Below are 25,780 nucleotides of genomic sequence, written 5' to 3'. Positions count from 1 at the left end.
TATGTGATCATCTAAGTAAGACAAAAATTTCATTATTGGATTATTAATTAATCACCAGTGGGAAAAACCATGCAAGACATAAAAGATCCCAATTAAAATAGAATCCCCATATTTACTTTGTTAAAAAAAAGGGGATAAAATATATAGTCCATAATTAAAACGACTACAATAATTTATTCAGATAATTTTAAAGGCACAATCAACAAGAATTGAAAATTAAGTAAAAATACGTTTGTAGGAATTATAAGAATCGGTGTATGATACAATAATAGTAATATTAATGCATTTTTATAGTAATTTTCAAATGTACAAAAACCAATACCTTACGAGTACAATGTATATAAAATAAAGATCTGCTTTCCTATTGATCAACAATCAACCACTTCTCATTAATCTGTTCTACTTGCTGAGTAACAATAGGATGCCTGATACGAAGACGCACTTCTAATTTCCCGCCTACTTTTTTTCTGCCCTCTAATAACTGGAAAACATATATACAGTTTTGGCTAACCGATGCTGAACCAAAGTTCCCCTAACCTAAACAAATTAAGTAAAAAAAAATACTTACATCAAAACTATCATGTATCTCGCATTGGGTTTCCAAAGGTTGAAGCTTGAGGTTGACAGTGCCAATCAAAGAATCACCCTTAAACCAACCACTGAAACAGGAGAAGAAGTCGCTAGCGCAACAGTAGCAGTCGCAGCTAGACAAACACTTTCATAGCACCCTTGATTTTCCATTTTTATAAGCGGTAAATGAAACTGAATGACCGGCCAACAACAAAAATTTGCAGATCCAGATACAGATAGAATGTCAAGAGATGGGAAATGGAAAATAAAACAAAGTAATAATAAGCTAGCTTTATTATGTCAGCCTTATTATCATATAATGAGGCTAACACCAATGCTAGCACTAGAATGGCAAGCTTATATATTTTATAACCCACACAAGATTCTACTAGAATTCTTCCGCACTTTAGCGCTCTAAATAAAGAGGATAAGATTTTCTATTCGCCATCAAATATCAAAAATGTGATTTACAACCCGTATTTAAACAGCATTCTCAGGCTAAGCGGTAAATTAAAATATTATGCAGGACCTTCATAACTTCCAAGTAGTTTCTTGTCCTGGAATTGGTGTTGATTTGAACTGCATGTATGTATTACATTTCTCAAAATACAGTTATTCGGTTTCGAAGCTTTTTTGTTTAATTAGTTGTTGACTATAACATTACTACGTTCGTTTTAATTATTAATTTTATTGGTGATTTTTTCCCATCTTGGAAGATTAAAGTGTAAAAGTAAACAAAGATTTAACCAAACCAAATTCAAATCCACACATACACAAACACATATCCCTTACTGCAATTGTGGTACAAATTGTCTGATGTGAAAGTCGCGTTTGCATGAATGAATTTTATATAGATCCCATTTTTTTCCTAATCGGATTTAAAGACAACGCGATACCGATAAAACATGGAACCAATGGAAACGGAACCAAGTCATGGACTTTTAAATATCGCCGAAATTGTCATTTTCCATAACTATCCTGTAACTTACTTTATACAAAGTTGGGTTTGCCAAGGAGCAGACGCAGGCGATATTCAACATTTCCAATAGTCTAATTTTTTGGCATGTCACGCAACACGCATTAATAAGAGGATTCAAAAAATTGCGGCAGAAACCTTTCAAAATCCAAAAAAGTGAAGGCGAGGCGAGTGGGAAAGAAGAGTCAAAAGGTTAGATAAAGAGGGAAATATAATTCTGCTCCTAGTTAGCAGACGTAAAAATATGTTTTTTTTATTAGTTTTTGGTGTCCATATTGACTGCAAAATGTAACACAAGAAAAGTTTAGTTGATCCACACTATACAAATATTTTTAAAACCATCAATATCAAAGCAGCACAGATGATTATTAATAAGTTGTAAGTGGATAAAAGAAAACATAGAAAAGCTTTCAAAAAAGCAACATTGTGTAAAATGTTATGTGTGTGAAAAATGTTGCGTTTAGCTATCTAAAACTTGGAACTCACCCTTTTGCGTAAACTTCAAACTTAATTCCGTGCCTCTTGAACACTCTTTGACACTGTCTAGAGTTTCTTTGTATTGGAATCACAAAAGTTTGGTTGTACTCGGGATTATTCGTATCTCTGATTGTTGAAGTTCGATCACTAAAAGGGGTATCCTAAAAATAATGTTAAACTATATCGGAAAATCGGAATTATTGATAACTTACCTGGGGAAACGGAAAGTCAAATTTAACATAGGTATCAATTTCTTTGGGGTTTGAGGATGTATAATTGATTCCCCTCATAATGACAAGCTCTAAATCATTGTCTGTTAAATCGGTAAAACTTTTGACAATGGAGAAATTTTTCATTTCGTAATGAAATTTTGGAATGCCGCTGGCCGTTTTTTTCGCAAGACGGATAGTATCTAAATCTTTTGTCACATTTAACGCGAGTCTCTCGAACCTAAACACAATTGAATACACCACGCGAACATAACACAAAAAATCGTACAACAAACCTATTTGTTCCCGCAACATCTCCTAGAGCTTTGTGGTGATCTCTGGTACTAAGGCACATTTTCAGTTGCTTAGTAAGTTGAATTTCCAACCGGGAAAGCACATCACTATCACTATTATCATCTTCAGTGCATTCCTCGGACATTACAATATCATATCTGCAGGAAATGAGATTCTAACATTTCAAGCAAAAAATTTAATGAAATCTTCACTCACTCATTATCTAATTGAGATTTAGCTTCCGGAGATACAGGGATTGAAGACCAATCGACGGGCAACCCAGCTTGAGCTGCTTCTATTAGTTTATCAAAACCCTTTGCTTGCCTTAGAAATTCTTTCGCTTGTACAATCTCTCCTTTTTTCTTGGCATTTAAGGCTGCCGCTTTAAACTGTTTCTGCTTCGCTTGCAGAATCAGTATTTGCTTTTCTTGATGTGAAGTAGAGACTTTGTTACCTGGAACCACAAATATTTTATGTGTTTCATCATTACCACTATTTTTTATTTACCTGATATTCTAGAGGAAGGACTTGGTTTTAAAGGTTGGGTAGGGGAAACTTCATCAGTTTCTTTTTCACTGCTCTGACTGGATGGGCTTGCCATTGGCTCGGGAGCAGCAGTAGGTTGACCCGGAATTGGCCCATAACCAGGAGGAGTTGGCAGTTCATCATAAGCAATGGGTTTTCCGGCTTTGTAAGCTTTAATTGCCTTAAACAAAACTGTGCAATATAGATACATACTCAACAGAAGGAATACCTGTTCATACTGCTTCACAATTCGACCATAACGCCTAGCTTTACTGCTGTTTCCTTCATCCTTTGCTTTGGTTTCATGGTCTTTATACACTTGTAGCCTTTGCTGCAGTGCTTCTTCTGCAGTTGGAGCTGTAATGAGTTGCTCCTCAGGCATATTTGCCTCGATTTGGGAGACCAGATTTTTGGGATTAGACTGCTTCTGAATTTCATTATGTTCAGTTTGTACCTTTGAAGATTCGGCCTAAAAAAGATTGCCCTTGGTGAAATTGGCGTTTTCAAGAAACTTTGTCACATGCAAGAGTCTAAAGAGATGATTCCATTGTTGTCCTGTATGGAAGAACTAAAACGTGCTACACAATATTGTGAAAACCCTTTCACATCATCTGATATTACTTTACTATGAGCTATGTTGAAAGTAAAGTAAAAAATTAAAATTTAAAACCTTTTCATCAAATTTTATTTCAGAATACATCTAACCTAAACATTTATTGTTTGTATTTTTGCCTAATATATAGACTAACTAAAAACTAAACTCATCTCTCATATTTTTGCAATGAATTTTTTTTTTATTTCCTGAGGTAATTTTACCTCAGCAGGTGATGTCGGCATATCTGACAAGTCTACTGGCTGACCATTTTTAACAGCTTCAATGACATGATCGAACTGTTTTGATACTTTAATAAAACTTATGGCAGTTTCCGTATTCCCACTTTTCTTGGCATGTAACGCAGCTAACTTGTATTCCTTTTGTCTCTCTAAAAAAATATAATTCAAAATAGGTGTAATAGTCAACTAAATTACTAGCAGTAACCTAAAAGCATATTCAACATTTCCTGATCGATGTCTTTTTTCACTTCTTCTACATTCTTCTGCACTGCATCTGGTAAGATCGGCGCTTGCTGTTGAGGTTCAGTAGCTGGCACTGTTGGTGCCGGTCTTATTGGAACAAGCACTTTAGCATCAACTGTACCATTATTGGTTGGTGGATTCGAAGTTACATGTATTTCTGGTGGCACTGACTCATCTTCCAAATTTATGCTCTTTCCCGCACTAGCCTGTTTTATCAAATCATCCAAGGTTTTGATGGCACGGCCATATCGTCTAGCTTTGCTAGATTCACCAGCAGCCCGGGCATTAGATTCAGCAATTTGATAATTTTTTAAACGCTCAGATAAAATGGCAATAGAATTTGAAGATGAATCAGAAGAAATTGCTGAGGGCAATAGAGATTCTAAAATTGATTTTTCCTCATCTTCACCTAAAAGAATTCAGAACAGAAAATTTAATATTTTGTCTAATTAAATTTATTTAGGGTATTGGGGTTAAAAATTGGGAGAAAGAAGATGAAATATTCTACAAGTATGCTGCAAATCCCTTTTTCATAGGATGGTTATTACTAGTATTAAAATCTTTTAAAAGGCACTATTTTCGGTTCTACTGAAAGTAGCTTTAGAACTATTAATTAGAACCACCTTGTACAATGCTGATGGTTTTTGGACTTCCTATGTATGTTACCTAATGCAGAATATTCTATATTACATTTAAATTAAAATCTCACAACAATATCTTTGTGAAAACTGACAAAAATAGTTGTTGGTGTACATTACAAATTATAATGACTTTGTATAGTTGACCTCTGGTTATTCTACAAATTGACAGTTACTTTGATACTTTAGATGAAAATGCCTGATATCTTATTGCATTTTTAAAATCTGTTTATATTCTCAAAATTCTATAAGTTTTCATTTAGTTCCAACCTTTTAGAAGTACACAAAGGTTTATTTAAAAAATGGCAGAACACAGGGAAATTGTTATTAAAAACTTATCTTTTGTTAAAGTTATAAAAAATAAATAAATATAATTACCCGCAATTTCACGCAATTCACTAAGCAAGTCAGGATCATTTTCGTCGACTTCAATATCTTCATCATCTGATGGAATATCTTTTAAAGTGTTAGCGATTATTGAATCTAATTCTCTTTGGGGTAGAGGTTGTTTCAAGCCTTTCTTAGGTTTATTTAATCCAGTGGAACCACTTAACGCAGCCAATTCTGCTTCTAAGTCACTATCACTGCCATCCTCCGCATCCTGATCCTTACCAATTGCATTAAAATCTTGAGGTATATCAAATAAACCATACTGGAAAGTTGTCAGTCAACACTTTATAAAATATTTTCCTTTACCCGAAAAATTTTCACTTTTGATACCTGCGCTAGGTTTTTGCCTTGGTGATTTCGTTTTGGTCGTTCCGGCTTCTTTTTGGTAAACATTTCGCTATGACTAACTAATTCTTAATGTTGACTGAATTTGTTGTCCTTGCAAGAACTATTTATTTATAGAATCAACGGCATATGATGCTAATCCCTTTTAGATCTATACCTAAGCCTAATGTAATTGGTGGTAGAAACTACTGTCATGTTAGGGATCACTCGCCCATTAGTGGAGAACGGCAACCGAGAAACGTCACCCAGCCCACTAACCAAAACAAGGAATTTGCGTTAAAATTAGATTAGAAACGTTTATTTATGCACATTTTAGCCATTTTAGGCAAACTGCGAAGTGATTTTTAAACATTTTTCATGATTAAGAATAAAGGAAGTGAATAACTGGGCCCTGATGTTAATTTCTTTGAATAACAGATGGGTTTTAATAAATAATTCCCATTCGTTTCGGACAAAAGAACTATTAAATGGTAAACGAACTACTAACTTCAAGATTGTTGTCATGTTTTATAGGTTATCGACGTGGAACTTTTAATAACATCCTTAGTTTTATAATTACTTACAAAAATATGGCTCCAAAACACAAAAGAAATGTTGAAGATATTTTGGCCCGAGTCAACTTCCCTCTGTTTACTTTGCAAATGTTAACAAACAGGCATGTTTTAGTAGGAGGCGGCGGAGGGTCATCCAAAACTGGTGTCGCTAATGGCTTTGTATGTTTTTTAAATTGTATGTACTAGAGATTCTAATTGCCTATTTTAAGGAAATATTTGAGCTATCACACGACGGCCGCAAATTCCTTGTAGAAGAAGTAACAAGACATGAAACTGGCCCAAATGTAGTTATGAATTGTGCTGTGTTTAATGATAGTAAACATTCATATTTAGTAGCAGGACAGGAAAGTCATTGCCAATTATATCATGTTAATACCGAACTCATCACTGAAGAAAATGGGATGGTTCAAAATATAGGGAATGGCAATGAAGATCTTCATCAAAGGAAGTCGAAAGTTAAAGATAAAACAGATAATAATAAAAATGTTCACAAGAAATTAAAATTCGTGCTAAATCCATCAGATAGTGTTCAAACTGACTTTAATGGGCTTGAACCATTGTGTAGAGTATTACGGGTTCATTGTAATGGAAAAATTATTGCAACAGGTACCTAATGTGAAATTAAATGTCCCTCAGTTATTATTAAAGAACTTATCACACAGGAGGCACAGATGGTGATGTCAGAATCTGGCGGTTTCCACATTTACAACCTTTAGCAAAACTAAAAGCGCATAGTAAAGAAATAGATGACCTAGATTTCAGTCAGTTTGGAAACTATTTAGTGTCTGTAGCTAAAGATGGATTTGCTATATTATGGGACTATGTAAAGGGAACTGAAATTACTCGCCTGGGCTGGAAACAACCTGAAGGCTCAAAGTATTTGTATAAGAGATGCAGGTAGTCCATATTTTAAGCTCTGTCTCTTGTATTTCTTTTTATACATTTATTTAAGGTTTGGTCTAGTTGAAGGTGAAAAGAGCAAATCCACATTGTATATGCTAGCAAATCCTACTGGAGTTGCCAAGAAGCAAAAATCTTACCTTCAGCAATGGATACCTGAAGAAGCTACAATTAAAAAATCTGCAGAATTTGATGAAAGCCTCTCTGCTCTTGCAGTTAGAGATGATGGTAGATTTGTAGCAGTGGGCACCATGTTCAGTGGTTCTGTTTCTATTTATATAGCTTTTAGTTTACAGGTAATTTAAAAATATTTTTAAAATTCCTATTCAGCCTTTTTTTATTCAAATTTTAGAAAGTGCTAAATGTGGCTGGTGCACATTCTATGTTTGTTACTGGATTAGAATTCCTTCCTGTTTCAAATTTAGAAAATTATACCATATGTAGTGCGGCTGAGGCTGCTGTTTTGTCTATATCTGTAGATAACCAAGTCTGCATACATACTCTGCCATATCGAAGTAAGTAGTCAATACCTACTTTAAGCACTCATATCAACAATTATTTCAGATTTATTTGCATATTTTACATCTTTTACAGGAACAATGCCCTTATGGATGGGAATAGTAATATTAATTTTCACTCTGTTCATGACATTTTTGTTTTGTTCATACATAGGTTTGTAATTACTTTATTATTATTTATTTTTACTGTCACTTGTAACTGTGTAAAAAAACTCACAATAATAAAAAATAGACTCACGAGAAAAACAAATCCAGTCTTTGACTTTGTACCTAGTGATTTGCAAGGATGGAGGAGTGCTAAAGAGTGAACCAATTTACGGTAAATATTGGCACAAGTTTGATTTGTGACTTGAAGACAATTTTATTATGCCTCTCTCAAGTTTGAGTCCCTATTGCTAAAACTGGAAAACTCAGTTTTGACAAATCTCCTTTGCATCAATATTTTATTAGCAAGATTGTTCGCCATATAAAGGAACCTGTGCTAGTCACTTTGATCTAGATTCACACTAAATGCCATCTAAGCTCCCAAAGCTTCTGGAGTTTCACTGTTGATAGCGCATGGGGAACGTACTTCTCTGTTAGTAACAACATGTGATCATTTCATTATCAAATTGTGGTATATAATCATTATCTGGGTAGCTTTGAAAAACGCATTAAAATGCTTTACTTAAATGTTTTTTTGTAAGAAATTTATAATTTTACTAGGATAAATCATCATTTTTACATCCATTTTGTAGGAGCGGAAATGTGTTCAGGGAAAGAATTTATTTTCTAATTTTCATTTTGGTACTTGCGTTTGCGGCTATTTCGTTGACCGTTTGACTTTTTCACTGATTTGATTTCTTTATTTACTAGCTACATTATAAAATTGTTTAACGGAATATGTATGTAATAAATATAGCCATGCAAATTTTCGCATTATTGCATGTTCTGCGTATCTCTTTTGTTTTTCTCAAAAAAACTATGAGACCTTAGTGGAATAATACTGAAAGTTCGTTACTAGATAATTTTTAATGTAGGAGCTAAGTATCGGGGTTAGGTATATACCATAATTGATTTGGAGTTTTATATTGCCAGAACTAATAATTGTAAGTGTTTGAGAACCTCTCAACCAATTGATCAAGAGAAATCTCTAGAAATGTATTTTTTAAGTTACTATCTTCACCGCTAGAGGGTGCAATTATTTTGTTTTGTTTTGTTTGTGTCTTGTGTGCAGTGCCTGTAATTTTAGTTTGATTATTAAAGTGAGAACATCTTTTTTCACCTATACTTCTTATACATTCTTATGTTTCAAGAAAAGCAATTATACAACCGTAATGACGGAAATATTAGGGAAGGGCAAAAAATTATTTCAGTTTCAGTAATTCAGTAATTTGAAAATTTTTGTACCGCAACATCAACACACAAACATACATCAAGCTAAGGATAATAGACTTTGGTCCCATAATTTAATATACAGCTTATATACATAATCAAAACATTCGGATATAATTAAAATAAAAAATTATATATATATATATATATATATATATATATATATATATATATATATATATATATATATATATATATATATATATATATATATATAATTTGGAAAATAATCTGTTCATAGGCTATTTCATAAAAAATGTAGAGTATTGAAATAGATAGAATTCATAAATTAAACCAAACCCGCGTGGTACCACCTGAACTAGATAAATTGAATATTTTTGCAGTGAATAACTTTATTATTCTAAAATAGACTTTAGTTTCATTAATTTCATTTCATTTCATACCCCAGCGGAAATTTTTGTTAACTTTTTTTAAAATTTCTTGAACAAAACATTACGCTATCTACACTATCATACTTGGGCGACGCAAGATATACAGGCAAAGCATTTATTTAGTATATCAAGAACCATCAAAAACTAAGACAAATAACAATTTACTACGCAAACCAAGGTTAGCGGAACTAAGATTTCACATCTAATGATGTAGAGATAATCGAGTACGTCCGAGAAAAATGTGCGAAAATCGCATTACATTATTATTAAATGTTCAATTTTGAAGGCGACCAAGACCACGCAAAATTCACTGAAATTTCAAGTGCATGCGTGCCTTCGCTTCTCATCATAATTATTTTTTTATTTAGTTCATCCTTTCTCCTTCACTTTTAAATATTTATTGAAAAATGATTTTCTATAAACTACATTAAACTCAATAAAATCAAGCTTGCTATGCCAGTTAAAATAAAAATATTAATTCAAACATTTTTTTATCACAAATTTTAAAATCACTAAACAAGCCTGTAACCTATATGACTTCATCTTCATTAATGCGAATGCATTTTACGATATTTTGAGAAAACGCGATAGGATTTTTGTGTTTGACACGAGAGTTAATCACCGGCAATATTTATTTGAATAACTTTATTATACCATCGACTATCTCTTTGATAAACTAAAGATCTTTGAACTAAATACAATAAAAGGAAAATAAACAATTTAGATCAGTCTAGAATATGCGTTTGCGACAGGTTTACGCGTATCTCGACCTAAACGATAATATAATGACAAATTTCTTTTAACAATTTTGTTGTTCTTCAATATCTCCCAGAATACCTGAATCAATATTTAACTTCATGCAGTGTCGAAAATTAAGACAGATTTTTCAAGCCAGTATGTCGTAATAATTTGATCTGAGACAACCAATAACTTTTATTTGATATTGGTGTTATAGTGTATGCGGTGTGAATTCACAAAATTTGTCAAGATGGTTTCTGCAAATGATTTCGCTGATAGGATTCCATACTATAAGGCGCGTCGGTACAGTTCTATTACGCGCCTCAATAGTAAGTATTTACCCGGTTTTATCTTTTTTCTGTTCTGAAACGCACACCAACCTGAACTTTTTATTGAAATATTTACAGATTTTGCTAGGGAAATTATAAATTCTACCACGGTTGGTTTTTGAGTGGCCATAGTCTTATTCATTATTCGAAGTGAGGCTTGCAAAATAAAAAAATTCAACACATGCTCCTTTTACAGAGGAATTTTCACAATACAAAGACAAACAAACAGTCCAAGAAAATAAAATCTATATAATGTGACACATTTTCCTAAAATTTCGTTTGGCTAGAGGAGTATAGTGCCTTAGACATCAATGAAGGTGTATACCATAAAACGGTGACTTGCAAGTGAAGTCATGAAACAGAATGGTTAAATAATGCAGATACAGATATTTTCTACAATAACGAAACTGCAGCAAGCGTTGTCATAACGATTAGCGCGATGTTAAAGCGCGGATAATCTTTTAAATATATTTGAGAGATAAGTATTGTAAATTATTTTGACTTTAATTTTTTTGTCAGCAGTAACTTTTATGATTCAATCAAGGTATTTTTGGTCTAAATTTCATATAGGTATCTTAAATCGTTTCAAAAGTAGTAAAAAAAACTATTTTCTGCTGAAGAGCATCTGAAGGGATTTTCGGATACATGTTTATTACGAAAACTAATGTTATTTTTTATTTATTTCTATTTACCCTATTAAATAAAGGAACACAATATACATAGAGAAACAAGAGACCAGGGTTGTATAAATTATACTTCTTTGCAGTTTTTGTGCAATTGTATCATTAATCTGTATCAATTGCGTATTTTATAGTAGGGAGCAAAAAAAAAGTACTTTAACACTAAGAACAAATTTTGTAGAAAAAAACCGGTCCCCTTTTCGTTTGAGGAAATTTTTTAAATCGTGTGTCGGAACCTATTTTTCGGAAATTTCAAATGATTTTTTACCTGTAAATCGTAATAACTATTTGATCATATGTATAAGCTCTAATTTCAACATTGGTCTCGCTCCCTTTATTTTCAATTTCGGTGTAAAACCTGCTTGCTTATTTTTTGTTGCCAAATTTGGATTCGTAAAAACCTGAAATTTTGGACCATATATTAGCTACCTAGCTTATGTAATTTGTTGTGTTATACTGTGGTACTTACAATTTTTTTTAAATATATGTAGAAATCGTTTTAAATGATACGTCATATTTCCGTAAGTAAATAGTTTAGATTTCCAAATAAAAGCAGCAGGCTTCTTTAAAAATCAGTTTTTTTGGTAGTTTTTCTTCCTTCAGCCCTTTCAAAATGATAATGCTCGATTTTTCTATATTCATGGAACAGGTCAGAATTTTATTATGAATTATGTTAAAAAATTGTTTAGGATCAATTAATTTATGTTTTGCCTTTTTTTTATGAATCTGAAATTAGCCATCTCGGTTTGTGTAAAATGTTAATCCCAACTTTAATATAAATTAAATTAAGAATCACTTAAACTTGACTTAATTATGTTGTATTATAAAATTTTGGTTACTTTCTTTGGGACATAAACTATAGAAAAAATTTGGGGGTAACATCGCTGATGTAACGCACACAACAATTTCAAATTGCATTGGAATTTCTTAACGGAAGTTGTTGATACAAACCTATTAAACACATTATTATTACTTTCCATAATAAAATCGTTGTATTATGAACATTCTGTTGTCGACGATATAAAAGATAACGGAAATTCGATTTAAACAAAATGATTTATTTATAAATTAAATAGACGAGGTCGAAAGATTGGCGACGGGTTGTTTATTTGTATCGGTGTGTATAGGTGCACAAAATCATCTGCGATGTATTTATATGTTAGCTAACGTACATGCGGAAGCATCATATGAACAAATGTTTATGCTTTCGCCGCTGACTTTATTTTTGGACGCGTATTATATTAAAATGTTCCGTTTTTATATAAAACGAATTAAAATTCACAAGGTCGCAAAAATCGGAGAGACACAAGATAAGAATTTTGTTTCAATGCAGTTTCAACATTTTCCAGTGTTCTTATCTGATATTAGGTTTGCAATAACTCCAACATCTACCTAAACTGTATTCTTATTGAGATGCTAGTGACGTTGTGTTGTTTTGGTTGTTAGATTATTACGGTGTTAAAATATGAAATACGAATAGGACTTTCAGGTAGGCTAATTTTTTTTCTTTGTCCTATATTTATAGGAGGCCAAATCTGTAAACAAGAATATCGCGATCTAATTAATGGAGAGGAGATGATGGCTTATTTCTATAAGAATGTCTACCTATATTAAGTGATTGTGTTAAAATGTTCTGTTTTCGTCACTTTTGGGGTTATCTCGGTTGCGATTATTATAGTTCCAAAGGTTGAAGCCATAAATAAATTTTTTATTTGCCCTTTTTAGACACTTTGTATCCTATTTGTTATTTACTCTATTTTGACCTACCTGCCTATTTACAAACCTTTAAAATATATATTAGTTTATATGTAAATTTCGGAATGAAGCCTTTTTTGTTTTGATTTCACTAGATTTGAACATTGATACCGACATGATCGAAAAGTGAGACAAATTTTACAATAGAAAAAGACAGGATTCTTGTGTTTTTCTTGTTGATTTACATAAATGGGAGGATATTCTTGTTGTTTAATTACTTTATTTACATATTATATTACATTTAAATATTATTTGAAGATCTAAATGACACTAAATCAATAGATAAAGAATATTAAGATTCTAATTTATTTTCATTCCTAAATAATAGGCAAAATATACATTATCATGTCATTCAAATGATATAATAATCAAATTAACAATTTTAGTTATTACATGGATATACTTTATTTATCTTGTTATGTTTTGGTTATATGTAATAGATGTACTTACTTGTTTTTTTTTCTCAAAAAATCATTTTAAAAATTTTTTATTAATTAACATCAGCATAAAATTATTAATAGGTATTCTACATACAAAACATACGAAGTATTTTCAACGTCAAAAATTATCAAAATATATTTAGTTCAAACGAGGAGAAACGATTAAAAATTTTTCACAAAGTGCCCTTCAACAAATCATTTAATATTCTCAAAAAAACGAAGTAGAAAAAATGGCAAATAATAAAAAATTAATTGTTATTACAGTCATCTACAATTGGTATTAGTGCGACTGCATTAGATCAGTCAAAGCGTAAAATATTAATATTTAAAATTACGTTTTTATTTATCGTTAGCAAAGTTTTCATTAGATGCAGCGAAATCTTTCATTTCAATACCATTATCTGATTTTAACTTTATTAAAACATTATTGCAACTAAAAAAATATTTTAATGATTTTCACAAGAAATGAAAATTATCCACGAGCAGCTTTTTAACCTTGTATATATACGAAAAAATTGAGACAAACAGATCAGAGTCACCGTAGAAGTCTATTGCCAACTTAGATTGACGAGTTCAATGTTCTAAGGTTGGCACCTAGCCAGGGCCTGCAAAACAATTCTATTCCACTGCGCAAAAAATAATATTACTAAGATATTATTAACCTGTACCCGGTAGATTTACTGCAAGTCTTTTTGAACTGCAAAAAATACTAAATTCTGGCAGTCTATCGCTATATAACTTTTATTCTTCGTCTATACTATTCACAAACTTGTTATATTCACCAAATATGCATGCAATGTGCTAATATAATATAGTATTATTCCTTAGTAAAGTAAAACTCATGGAGTGTTTAATTTTTTGACTTATTATCCATTGACATTGACAACATCCTTCGCTTTATTGCGGTTAGATCAAACATTTGACAAGATGATAAAGTTTCAATTTCAGTTGTTTACGAGGGTTGGTAAATTCCCTACGGCACCCAAACCTTTGCATACAACGGATCACTATAAGATTTACTTAAGTCATGTGTGGAATGAATGGTGCCGACGGAAAATAGAAATTTTAAATAAATCAAGCGGGCTCATAAATTTATGAGGCCACTTTGTTATGTTACGTTCAGATTATTTGACTAGCCACTGATACCGGGATAGAAACATATAGAGAATCCTTCAACCCAATTGTTTTTTAACATCTACAATAGCCTGTTATGTGTATGATGTGCTACAATAACACAATATTTATTTAATGAAATATGTGAAAGGATTTATCTTTAACCAAGAAATGAAACTAAACAGGCATAAGTTAATAATAACTAATATTTAACATTTTACGAAAAAATCGTTTGGATTTTTGGTTACCTTTGTGAAATTGGTTAAATGCATTCTGTGCATTAAAAGGCATCATTTGTATAAATGGCGTCCGTCCACGATTGATACACCCTCTATATAAAGATGCATATTTTTAGTAGGATTTTTTTTTCGCAGGGTGTTGGATACCATTTTATTTGCCATATTTAATCCGGCACTAGAAATATTTTCGTGACCATTTTTAATGGGTTATTTGTAAATTAGTGCTGGCTATGTGATTTTTATCCAGAATTGAATAACTTTTCGCCATTTTTTTGTCCTGAAACATAACTTTATTTCTCCGGCAAATATTATTAAATATTAATATTTAATAATTAAAGTATTAAATATTAAATAATCAACTTTCTTCTAGGTGCGAAGGACTTTCCAAATATATACCCGATAGAATTGGCGCACTTTGAATCTTAAAGCACTAACAAAAAAGTAAGATTCAATTCAATTAATATATATTTTCTACTCCCTACTCTGAAGCGGGCGGAAAGTTCACTGTTTGCGAGAGATTGGAAGTTTTCGGAAGATTTTGGTCATGGTATTTTGACGTTTGTCAATTGTGACGGTCGCGTCACATGTTCTTCAGTAAATATATTCGTAACCAATGGTTTTAGAAAAAGTATAGTATGCAGTCTCTTCGCCGCGCTTTGTGCCAAATCAAACTCGTGAGTAAACTGGAATTTATCAAGTGTATGTGTTGTATTGGATCTCTCAGTTTTAGAGTTTTCTCTATGGGAAACACAGCGCTAAATTTTCGTATATGCTCGGCAGATAAATTTTAAATATATTTAGCAGGTTCCAGTTGTAGGACTAACCCAAAGAACCATAAAACCGCCCCAGTTAGAAAACACATCTCATAGATTTAAACAAATAATAAAGTAATGTTTTTGTTCGCATTTCATGTCCTACTTAACATAAATAATTACACATTAAATATTTGCATCACAAGACGATCATGAAGTGTTGTTTATCAAAAAGCTCTCGGCAGGTGTACAATAGAGAACTGATGTTGATTTCATACACTATTTTTAAACAAAAATTTGTAGATATAGTCGCTTCTTTGACAAGGACAACTCTGAAAAAACTATCTTTACTGTTGAGATGTAAGCTGTATACATAAATCTTTGTTTTGCCACAATGCGCACAGCGGCATTTTCATTACAAATGAGGTGAAAATTATGGAAGTTAACGTCACATGCATTGGTTTTGTGCGCTAATTAAATTAGTCTTATGTCGCCCTTGGAAAAAATGTAGGCACTAACCTATATACAATATACGAGCCCTAACAACTAATTGTTTGGACGATGTACGAAATAATAAGAAAACATATTTATACTTATTTTTAATTGATTTTTTTTTAAATCACGCACTTACTTTTATACCAAAAAGTGCTGTCGTAATGAATTATTTTTTATTTCATATAAATTACATAACAAAATATCAAAAACACTCCGAATTTGCTGACATATAAATATTCGGACGCATTTAAATCTTTTACTTTAAATCGAACACTAATAAAAAATAACATCACCTTTCGCGGCAATAACAGCTTTTATGCGTTTTGGCATGGAATCTTCTAAAGTCTCGCAATATTCGGGGGTGAAAGTGTTCCAAATTTCGGTGATTTTTGCCTGGAACTGTACGCTTAGGATTGTTACGCAAAGCTTTTTTCATCCGATATCATAAAGTTTCAATAATATTCAAGTCGAGGCTACTTAATGGCCACGATAAAACTTTCATATTACGGTCCCCAAACCACTTTTTTGTTGTTTTCGCAGTATGGCAGGACGCACCGTCTTGTTGAAATATAAAATTTTCTTTTCCAAAAGTTCGTTCTATTGATGGAATTAAACTTCTTGATAAAATTTGTTGGTATTTTTCTGCATTTACAGTACCATCAATGAACTCGTAGTTGCCAACCCCTTTACCACTCATACACCCCCATATCATAACACCCTGGGGAAATTTTACCGTGCGCTTTAGACAATATTTGTGAAAGGCTTCTTTGTGATTTTGTACGAATCACCCTTTTTCGAAAATCGCCTACACACACATCAAATTTTGATTCGTCTCTGAAGATAACGCTACTCCACGTTTCCGTTGTCCAGGATATTTTAGATTTTGAAACAGGAAAAATTGTAAACTTACCTTATAAAAACTCAAACTAGACTTATGCATCCATTGTCTACAACATTCCCTGGAGGCATTTAAGTTTTGCCTCGTGATTCCATTGGGTTTGAATTTGTCGTAAGACGCTTCGTCTGCTAGTGTTACAAATCTTGACCAGAATACGACGATCTCTTTCAGTGATTTTACGGGGTCGGCCTGAACTCTTACCACGAACGCTAACACAAGCTGTCTCTCCATACTTTTTTATAATATCCCCGACTGTTGATTTTGCAATACTCAAGTCATTTGAAATTTTTTGCATTGATTTACCTCTGCAGTACTGAGATATGATAGTTTCTCGCACTTTTTTGTTTGTTGCAACACCACGCGTCATTTTCTTATCAACTATTATACAAACTTGAAAGATACAACCCGAACTGACATCTCATTTATCTAAGCATACTACATTTTACCATCAATGCATGAGTAGCATTGATTTCTTGGTCAATAAACATTCGCTTCCGAATATTTATTTGTCAGCAAATTTGGTATGTTTCCGTTATTTTGCTATGTAATTCATGCTAAATACAAAATAATTCATTACTATGGCACTTTCTGTGCTATAATAATATGCGTAAATTGATTATTCAATCGACAAAGCAAAAAAAAATTAAATAGATATGAAAATGTCTTTTTTATCATTTTTTACATCGTCCGAACATTTAGTTGTTAGGGCTCGTAATACTAAATACACTAAATATATATGTTACCGGCAAAGTCCGTTATGCAGTCACACTTAGGTTTGCCTAGGCAAAGTCCGCATTACCGGGCCACTTTAGTTTTGATTAGTTATATATTTCGGACATTGCCTACACTGTGGTACGACACTCTTTTTAGGTTTGCCAAACGTTCAGCAGGCAATCTCCAAAATAAGTGATATCCCGATTGCACACGCTCGGGGCGGGGTGCGACTTCATTGAATTCTAATTCTTTACGTCTTTTTAGTTGTAGTTAGGCGGCTGTTCTGTTCAATTAAGTTTAATCGTTATCTGAATTGTAACCAAGAAAACATATACAAGTATGAGTTACGCGAGTGAAATGAAGGCGGGATTTTTGGCGAAATTAAAGAGTATGCAAAAACCAATAAATTCGTTTTACATTCCAACGATAGGTAAGTACGCATCATAAATTAAAGAAGCTGAAGAAGCTAAGAAAGCTGAAAAAAAAACAACTCTTCAATTTTTACGTCTTAAACGTTACGATGTGTTACTTGTTGGGGGCATTAAAAAGTTAATCCTACCATTGTCCGAGCAAGTTAAGTGAAGTGAAGAATTGTTTGAAGTGCTAGGATAATACTCACAATGGAATGTGGACATGCTGGAAGATATATTTTGATTAAAGTACTAAGCAACAAATATGCTAACGTAACTCGAGGATGCATTACACTTTACTTAGAGCTATGTGAAGCTTGTCACAAGAAGAAAAAGCATAAAAAAGGAATAACCGTAAAACCGCTGCTATTCCGAGCAGTAAATTCGAAAGCACAAGTCGATCTTATAGTAATGTAGGAATCCTAATTCTACCCAAATAGACTTATCTTTTTCTTGTCAAATATCCAGTTTTTGGTAGTAAGTGACATACATAAACAATACAAGGTGTATTTGTGATTGTTCTTTAAGATACAATAAATTATTATTACAAATCGATTTCTATACCTAATAATTTTGGACTTTGCCTAACGTAGCCTGGCAATGCGGATTTTGCCTAAGAAAACCTAGGACTTTGCCGGTAACATATTTACTAAATTTGAAAGAGCAAAAATCTTGATTTTGCAATTTAAATCGGTTTAGCCGTTATTTGTCTTAACCAGAATTTGATGAATTACTTTACAATTATTGTAAAATCGTTAGTTAGTGCCTGAAGAAATTTATCAACGTCTTATATACCATATTTTTTCTACAGCGTTTGTGGCTAACTTTTTGCAAAACTGCATGAATATTTTCAATGACTGATGGGTGACTTGATGGTCGGAACTGGCAAATGTCAAAGTAGCATCTATCCAAAAGATCGATGGCTCTCCAGTGTGCTTTCAGTGGCAAGTGTCTCGGCACAAAACAGCAAAATGTTCCAAAACCATCCGATCGCTCCCAAATCCGTGACTAAAGTACTGTCTGAAGTGGCTCGCAACCGTGACTAACGAAACTGACGTCTTAAAGTTACTTTTTCCGAACGCTTGGCGCGTGCGCAATGAGTTTTTTTGAGGAAAAAAGCTCATAAAGTGGGTTACAAGATTTACCAAATAATTTGCGAGTGTCAATTAATTGCCACGTGTAATATATCTAGAATGTAAGAAAAAAGCGCGTAAAGTGTGTTATTAGCTTTACAAAAAAATTGGCGAGTGCCAATTAAATGCCACGTGTAATATGTTTAGACTGTGAATTCTTCATTGCTTTGTTCGAGTATAAATAACCAATCTTAAACATGTTGAACATACATCCTATAACAAGACGATAATAATAACGATAATTATTTGATTTAACATTAATAAACCAACTTCTACAAAATGACTGCTTAATGTCAAACGCAAAAAGCAATTCGCATCTATAATCCGCAAGCGACGAGAATTTTCCTAATTTTTCTGACATTGAATTTAAAACAGTTGCCTTTTTACGAGAAAGATGTAAAATGGTAAGTACACAATACTTTTTGGGATTTTAATTCATTTATAGATTATTATTTTCAATCCTTAAGTTGTGCTTTTGGTTATACGTTTTATTATTTTTCTCTAACAATGCGGGCGGTATTTTTATAGGACTCCTGGACTAGTAAATCAAATCAAATGATGAATTCATTTCTCGTGAATACTTGTTAACCATTAAATAGTTTCGTCTTACAGGATAGTTTATTCCTTCAAAAATGAGTCATACCGTAACTATGCTAAGTCAAATGATTGATAAGCGAGCAATTTAAAAAATTGTTGGACCCATTTTTAGGAACATTTTAAAAATCGCGATGGTAATTATGTTCCACTGTGATATGACGTGGCAGAAACATGAAAATAATTTCCAGCATTTTATCTTGCCCATTTTTTTTTTCAAATTGACTGTCCGTTTCCCTCGTTGCTCTTACTGGGGTAGCCGGTATAATAGCCGAATCGTACAGACCATCCTGCATATTTAATACAAATAACATACATAATTTAAGTCCAACCAACAAACTCCTCTGAGAATATAATTGCAAAATATGTAATTTTATTTAATTAATTTAATTTTAAATTATTATTGTCGTATTTGTAGGGTTGTAGGACACCCTTATTAAATTTGATATATATGATAGATAAGTACAGATAAGTATAATTAATTACCTACAATTACTACTAAACGATTGACAATAATATATAACCATTAACGGTATTTTCAATATTTGATATGCATATGCATAGGTCTTTTTTTACGGGTAAATGTTATACTTATAGGACTAAATAATCGATGGCTTAAATGAATAAATATCACCAAACAACGGAATAATATACGTAAACACATTGATTAGTTAACTACTGGGGACCAAGTTTAAGAAAAACATAAGAAGTTGACAATTTTTCGTGTTTTTGCAATTTTTTTAAATAGCTCTTGGTACTTGCTTCTTGCTCTTCATCGCTGACCCATGTAGTTTTTTGTTTATGGAAACTTTTTTTATTGGATTGAATTAAATGTTATACAATATTTTTTTTATAGTTCAAAATACAGTATGAGCCCCAGCAAGTTAATTACACTTGAAATACAATTAGCATAGGCACGCGTCTGTATCATATTCAGAAACACATAAATTAAATGTTACACAAAATTCCCCATGTCAATTGGCAAGGCGCGTATATCGACAACAGGAGCTAATTAGGCACAATTTACATTTTGCATTTTCACTGTTTATTTAATGAGTTAATAAATACATCGAGTTTGTGGCATAACTACTTAAACAAAAGCTTTTCCGAAACTCGTATCTCAAATTCCGATTACCGCACTTGTTGCATCATATACTATTTTCCATAGTTGCTTCATAAGTTCCTATATTATCAGCAGGGCCTCTATAACTCTGGTAACGATTTGGTTCCACTAAATGTTTCAACGAAGGCGACAAAGACTTACTCCTAACGCGTGTAATTAATCTGTAGGGTTGCTATTGTAAAATTAATAAGAAAACATGCCAATAATATGTTTCTACTCCCGTCTGTAAAATTCCTAATTACTCACCGATCTAGCGTGCGGGAAGCGTCACTTTACCATGTCAGTTTCGTTTCCCACGAATCCGATCCATTTCGGACATTTCCGGGATTTTACCGCACGGATTTGGGAGCGATCGGATGTCTTCGGAGATATTTCCTACGCTTTGAATTTTGACGTTTGTCAATTCTGACGGTCATGTCAGTGAATGTATTTGTAGAAAAAGTGTAGTATGCAACACGTTCGGAAAACTTTTTAACTCACTCCTTTATTAAAAACTCGTAAGGCAAATGCCGTTTACCGCACTTGTTGCATAATATACTATTTTTTGAATTCAGGGTATCATAAATGAAAAATGGTTAGATATTTCCTCCGCCTTGAATTTTGAAGTTTGTCAATTCTGATGGTCAGGTCAGTGAATGTATTCATGTTATTTTGCGAAAATGCACCCAAAAACTTGAAAATGTACCCATAGAAAAAGCATAGTATGCAACACGTTCGGTAAATTTTTTAAGTCACTCGTGTATAAAACACTCGCTCTGTTGCGCTCCGCTAGTGTCAAATAAACTCGTGAGTCAAATGCTGTTTACCGCACTTGTTGCATAATATACTATATCTCTTCTTCAAGCCCCGTTATTCATCGCGGTAATGAGTTGATGAGTGATGATATCGCTATAATGGTACGCCCTAAAAGGTGGACGAATATCGCATTTATTGGTTAAAATTTCAAATCGGTGCTTTTATTGCAGAAATCGGACAAATGCATGGGGTGAAGAGAGTTATGGTCTTTTGTGTGATGACTACAGTCTTACCGTCCCTTCTTATAATTACTCCGCTATATTTGAAGCATAGTGTTTTTGCCGACATCACTTATCCAGTGGCGGAATCAGACGTAGTTGCCATGCAAGAAGGCGTGTCTTCGATTTTCTGCGAGTCCTTGTCTTTGCGGATGAACTCCTCCTTCAACGCTTTTCTGCTCAAAGGGACACCGCAACTCAGCTCGAAAAGAAAACACATAAGGCTCAAAAAATCTATGATGCTACCTGATGACACATTGGAATATTGGGGATTTTATTTGTTAAAGGGTGCTTCGGTGAAATTAAAGGTCAGTATTATATAAAAAATATGTTGATATAACAAAGGCAACAATGACAATGCGAATGTTTTGTCGCTATATAATATTTAAGATCGCAGTTTGAACGGTACATCATTTGATTTGAGATTTCAGGCAAAAAATAAAATTGTCTTGTTTCAAATTTCTCTACCCCTGCATCTTACTCTTTGTGAAATAAAAATTACTTTCGCCAATTTTTTAGGGTATTAGTTTAATGTAAGGAAAATTCGGAAACCAGTTTTTCTTTTGCTTCAAAAATAATCACTCCAGAGTGTTTCAATGTGTAACCCGTCCAGTATTACCATATTCTTGACCTTCATAAAATTTCAAAAAAATGGGGTTCATACTTTAGAAAAATATTGCTTTGATCGATTATTTTGCTGTTAAATTAGGTTTAAAATTTTCGCTAGTTTCTCATAATGGGTAGGGATTTGGTACAAAGTATTTCTTCTTTTTTATATTTTAGCGATATAATTTTGAGATATAAAATATGCATATAAACATTGTATAGACTTGTGTGAATATCAGACCAGTGGATCCAAAAAATATTAATTTTAACATCTTCCACAAGTGTATATTTGGTTGCATTCTCTCGTACAATATTTCCACTGGTGTTTAGGTTTGTTTTTTGGAAATAGAAAGTGAAACCGTTTCCCAATACTATTTAACAATTTTTTTAATAAAAACAAATAGTACTATTTAAAAATCAGTTGTTAATGAATCAAACTCATCAAAATCATCCTCTTGGATTCTTTAGAGCTTAACTGAAACTGTCAGCAAGTTTGATTCATCAACTTGAAAATATAATTAAAAAAAAGTGGGTTCAGAAGGCATTTTAAAAATATAGCGGCGAACATGCGAAAAGTTGTTGAACTCCATCATTGTAATATTCGCATCTAGGTTTGGGATATTTAAAAAAAAAAACGATAATAATGAAGCTGCCATTTTGCCGTATTTAAAAAATAATTATTTTCAACAAAATGAGTGAGTTTGCCCTGAGTTACGTTACATCCAGGTATTCAGCAGGTTCTGTACGTTATTAATATCATCGATTTACTTCAGGTTTGTTCGAGGTACGAAGGTTCCAGAATACTCGTAGTCAGAGGGGAAAAGAACTTGCGCACTTGCGGATTATTGGAACATAATTACGAAAAATATGGTGCAAAGTTCGACACCGAACATAATCTCGTCAAGGTGACCTACGAGAATCCAGCAGAAGTGATCGGTTTGGTAGACAAACACGAGTTCGTCGACGATACAGGCGGGGAAGATTTGACCAACCCGGAGGAGGAGGTGGACATTTTTGTAAGGAAAAGAATCGAAAAAGGCAAGGCGCGTCTTCAAAAACTGAACGCCACCGCTTCAAATAATCAGGCTGATGCGAAACGTCCGAGAAGACACATGAGAAAGGATTTGAAGAAATTGGAAGAACTGCGTCGCGTCTTGAGCGAAGAAATGAACGTTCGGCGCAAGCGAAACCTCGCCGAACTCGACGCCCATATTAAACACGGCGGAAATGCGCTGAACGCAACGGAAGTTTTCAACGATAGTGCGAGTGTGAGCAGTTTCGAAACCGACTTGCTAACCTGCTATGACGGGCAAATCTTGTTGACCCAAGGATTTCCTCCAAGTCACCTGTGCAACGAAGTGACGTATTTAGACAGGAGCAATCATATGGTAAGCATTTCATGACTACATTAACAAATCAAGCAACAAATCTAGGAATGTTTGGATAATTATCCAGGTGATTTTAATGATCACTACTTGAGAATTATTTCTGTTATTATCAAGGAAATTTATATTCATGAAAAATCATCTTGTAATTCACTTCATTTTTTACTTGTTTTTGAAATTGATGATATCTGTCATATAAATAATATTATTTTGAAACAACTATTAAACAAGCACTAGTTAGTGAAACATCTATGTTTTTATTCAATACTTCAAGGTGCCTGAAAGAGCAATATTGTAATGTATAATATTTGAAGGAATGAAATATAGCCCATCCAGCAATTTTCCTCAAAAACTTCTGCCGCTGTATACTAGCCCACATGTTTAAATAAAATGGTTATCCTTTTATTACATTTACACTTAAGAATATACTCTAGATGGTATTTTATTTGAGTCTACCCAAGTGCTTTCAATCTAAATTATGGGCCAATTTTTGGAACTGTATTAAGCAGTTGCTTATGAAAAAAAATTCGCTGATTATATGAAAAATACATGTTCCATTAAAACTCGCCCTGATGTAAGCAATCTGTTACAGACTAACTGATTGCGACATGTTATTATACCATACCCACTATTCCATAGAGATAGTGATTCTCGTTGTTTTCATAACTTCACACATTCCAGAAGTCTTTTATATACGGAAATTATGACCTAATTGAATCCAACTTGCATCTAACACTAGTTTTAACACCTGCACATTAAGATTTCGCGAATAGATATTCTCGTTACTTGCGTAATTTGATTTTCCGTATTTAGGAAAGAGGTCAGTTCATCTGTCTATTGTATAATTCGATTAAGCACCTCATGACATGTTTTGAACATTGTCAATTCCTTAGCAATTTCGCTTCGAAATCCAAAATTTGGTTATACGCTTCAAGAAACCGATCGGTCAACCTCATCCCCATTGCCCTTAAATTTAAATAACGCCTTGAAATATTATTCAAGTGGAACCATACAATTAAATTCTCTTATATAAGCACTTCCAATTCGGTTTTAACTTTAATAGCTACTTAAAAGGGTCAGAAAAGTTGTTGCCTTTAAATTCCTTTTATACCAACAAATCTTCTAGTTTTACAGTAACTACTTCTATATATAAATATGGAAAACGTAATAAATTTTGGGAAGTTACCATCTATATCCATCACTATTTAAGAGGCACTAAAGTCCGATATCAAAAATAATATAGACCCTCCTTTTTGTTTTTACCTAAACATAATATTCCGTTCGTTGAAGTGTTCATACATCGCCGCTTCATAATATCGATAACGTATTGTTTCATACTTTTTTATGTATTTATTTATTTTATCAAATGTTTGATTTTTTTAGGTTACCACACACGAAGTTGCTTCTGATGGCTATTATTATTACATATTCTATTCAGACAACGACTTCGTTAAGAATGACATTCATGCTGTTTTCGACATCTACAAACCCACATATCGTTATGCTAACACATCAAGCATAAAAGAATGCGTCAATAGCGAAGAATGCAAGTTCCATATGGGTTTCATGTCCGATGAGGTAGTAATTGTAGAGGTGCCAACCAGAGATGGCATTGAGCACGAGGCAGATGATATTACGTATTTAACCAGTACTTGTCATCCAAGAATGAGTATTTATATGATCTTTCCAATATTAGTGTTATTACTGATATTAGGCTGTGCGTTTATGTAGGCTACTATGTAAATATATTTTGTTACTTTTTCCATTGTTTGAATTTTTAATATTTCTTTATTGCTTATTTTAAAGAACCACAAAAAGGAACAATCTGAAGGTAAGACCACATTAGGTGAAACGGCACTCCAACGCAACTTAAATTTCATTTGTATGACAGCTCGCACAATGCTTTGTGCAACTTGACACAGCACTACGAAGCTCAACTTTTTTACCAATTTTGTTCCTTCATGGCATGCCGCGTATACCCACTGCTGCTAGTAGGATGAATGAAGCGAAGTGATACTTCTTTATTTTTTCGAATGCTAATAAAATATCGCCTTTCTAAGCCTTTTTTCCTAGAATTTTTGAATCTTTATCTTGGATGGATTTTCAATATTCTACTTCTTCAAC

At 32.9% G+C, this 25,780-nt stretch overlaps 3 protein-coding genes across 8 annotated transcripts; 2 read left to right on the top strand and 1 right to left on the bottom strand.

Annotated features, from left to right (window-relative positions):
- Nucleotides 1-165: 165 nt before the first annotated feature.
- LOC132696917 (coiled-coil and C2 domain-containing protein 1-like) lies at nucleotides 166-5,673 on the bottom strand. 2 transcript variants are annotated; one of them, XM_060662057.1, is made up of 12 exons: nucleotides 5,487-5,673; nucleotides 5,145-5,418; nucleotides 4,091-4,537; nucleotides 3,868-4,034; nucleotides 3,281-3,520; nucleotides 3,034-3,232; nucleotides 2,743-2,980; nucleotides 2,529-2,684; nucleotides 2,236-2,473; nucleotides 2,033-2,184; nucleotides 569-704; nucleotides 166-481 (listed from the first exon to the last, which is right to left on the bottom strand). In XM_060662057.1, exons 1-12 carry the CDS (start codon nucleotides 5,547-5,549, stop codon nucleotides 362-364), a joined length of 2,430 nt encoding a protein of 809 aa, XP_060518040.1. In that variant the 5' UTR covers nucleotides 5,550-5,673; the 3' UTR covers nucleotides 166-361. The 2 variants fall into 2 exon arrangements, with proteins under 2 accessions (XP_060518040.1, XP_060518042.1); XM_060662059.1 differs by having other exon boundaries at nucleotides 569-659.
- A 124-nt stretch (nucleotides 5,674-5,797) lies between these two features.
- LOC132696918 (prolactin regulatory element-binding protein) lies at nucleotides 5,798-7,710 on the top strand. The gene is made up of 6 exons (XM_060662060.1): nucleotides 5,798-6,214; nucleotides 6,265-6,661; nucleotides 6,718-6,952; nucleotides 7,008-7,251; nucleotides 7,308-7,470; nucleotides 7,550-7,710. Exons 1-6 carry the CDS (start codon nucleotides 5,969-5,971, stop codon nucleotides 7,633-7,635), a joined length of 1,371 nt encoding a protein of 456 aa, XP_060518043.1. The 5' UTR covers nucleotides 5,798-5,968; the 3' UTR covers nucleotides 7,636-7,710.
- Nucleotides 7,711-9,988: 2,278 nt separating this feature from the next.
- LOC132696468 (uncharacterized) lies at nucleotides 9,989-25,414 on the top strand. Of its 5 annotated transcripts, XM_060661295.1 has the most exons (5): nucleotides 9,989-10,133; nucleotides 10,195-10,306; nucleotides 21,618-21,973; nucleotides 23,045-23,659; nucleotides 25,040-25,414. In XM_060661295.1, exons 2-5 carry the CDS (start codon nucleotides 10,198-10,200, stop codon nucleotides 25,385-25,387), a joined length of 1,428 nt encoding a protein of 475 aa, XP_060517278.1. In that variant the 5' UTR covers nucleotides 9,989-10,133; nucleotides 10,195-10,197; the 3' UTR covers nucleotides 25,388-25,414. The 5 variants fall into 5 exon arrangements, with proteins under 5 accessions (XP_060517278.1, XP_060517280.1, XP_060517281.1 ...); XM_060661297.1 differs by lacking the exons at nucleotides 9,989-10,133; nucleotides 10,195-10,306 and adding an exon at nucleotides 12,271-12,475; XM_060661298.1 differs by lacking the exons at nucleotides 9,989-10,133; nucleotides 10,195-10,306 and adding an exon at nucleotides 15,049-15,207.
- Nucleotides 25,415-25,780: the final 366 nt, after the last annotated feature.

Source organism: Cylas formicarius, unplaced genomic scaffold (genome assembly GCF_029955315.1).
Source record: "Cylas formicarius isolate icCylForm1 unplaced genomic scaffold, icCylForm1.1 PGA_scaffold_1__22_contigs__length_36826433, whole genome shotgun sequence".
NCBI lineage: Eukaryota > Metazoa > Arthropoda > Insecta > Coleoptera > Brentidae > Cylas > Cylas formicarius.
Note: the sequence above shows the minus strand (reverse complement) of the source record. Positions and strands in the feature narration are given on the sequence as shown.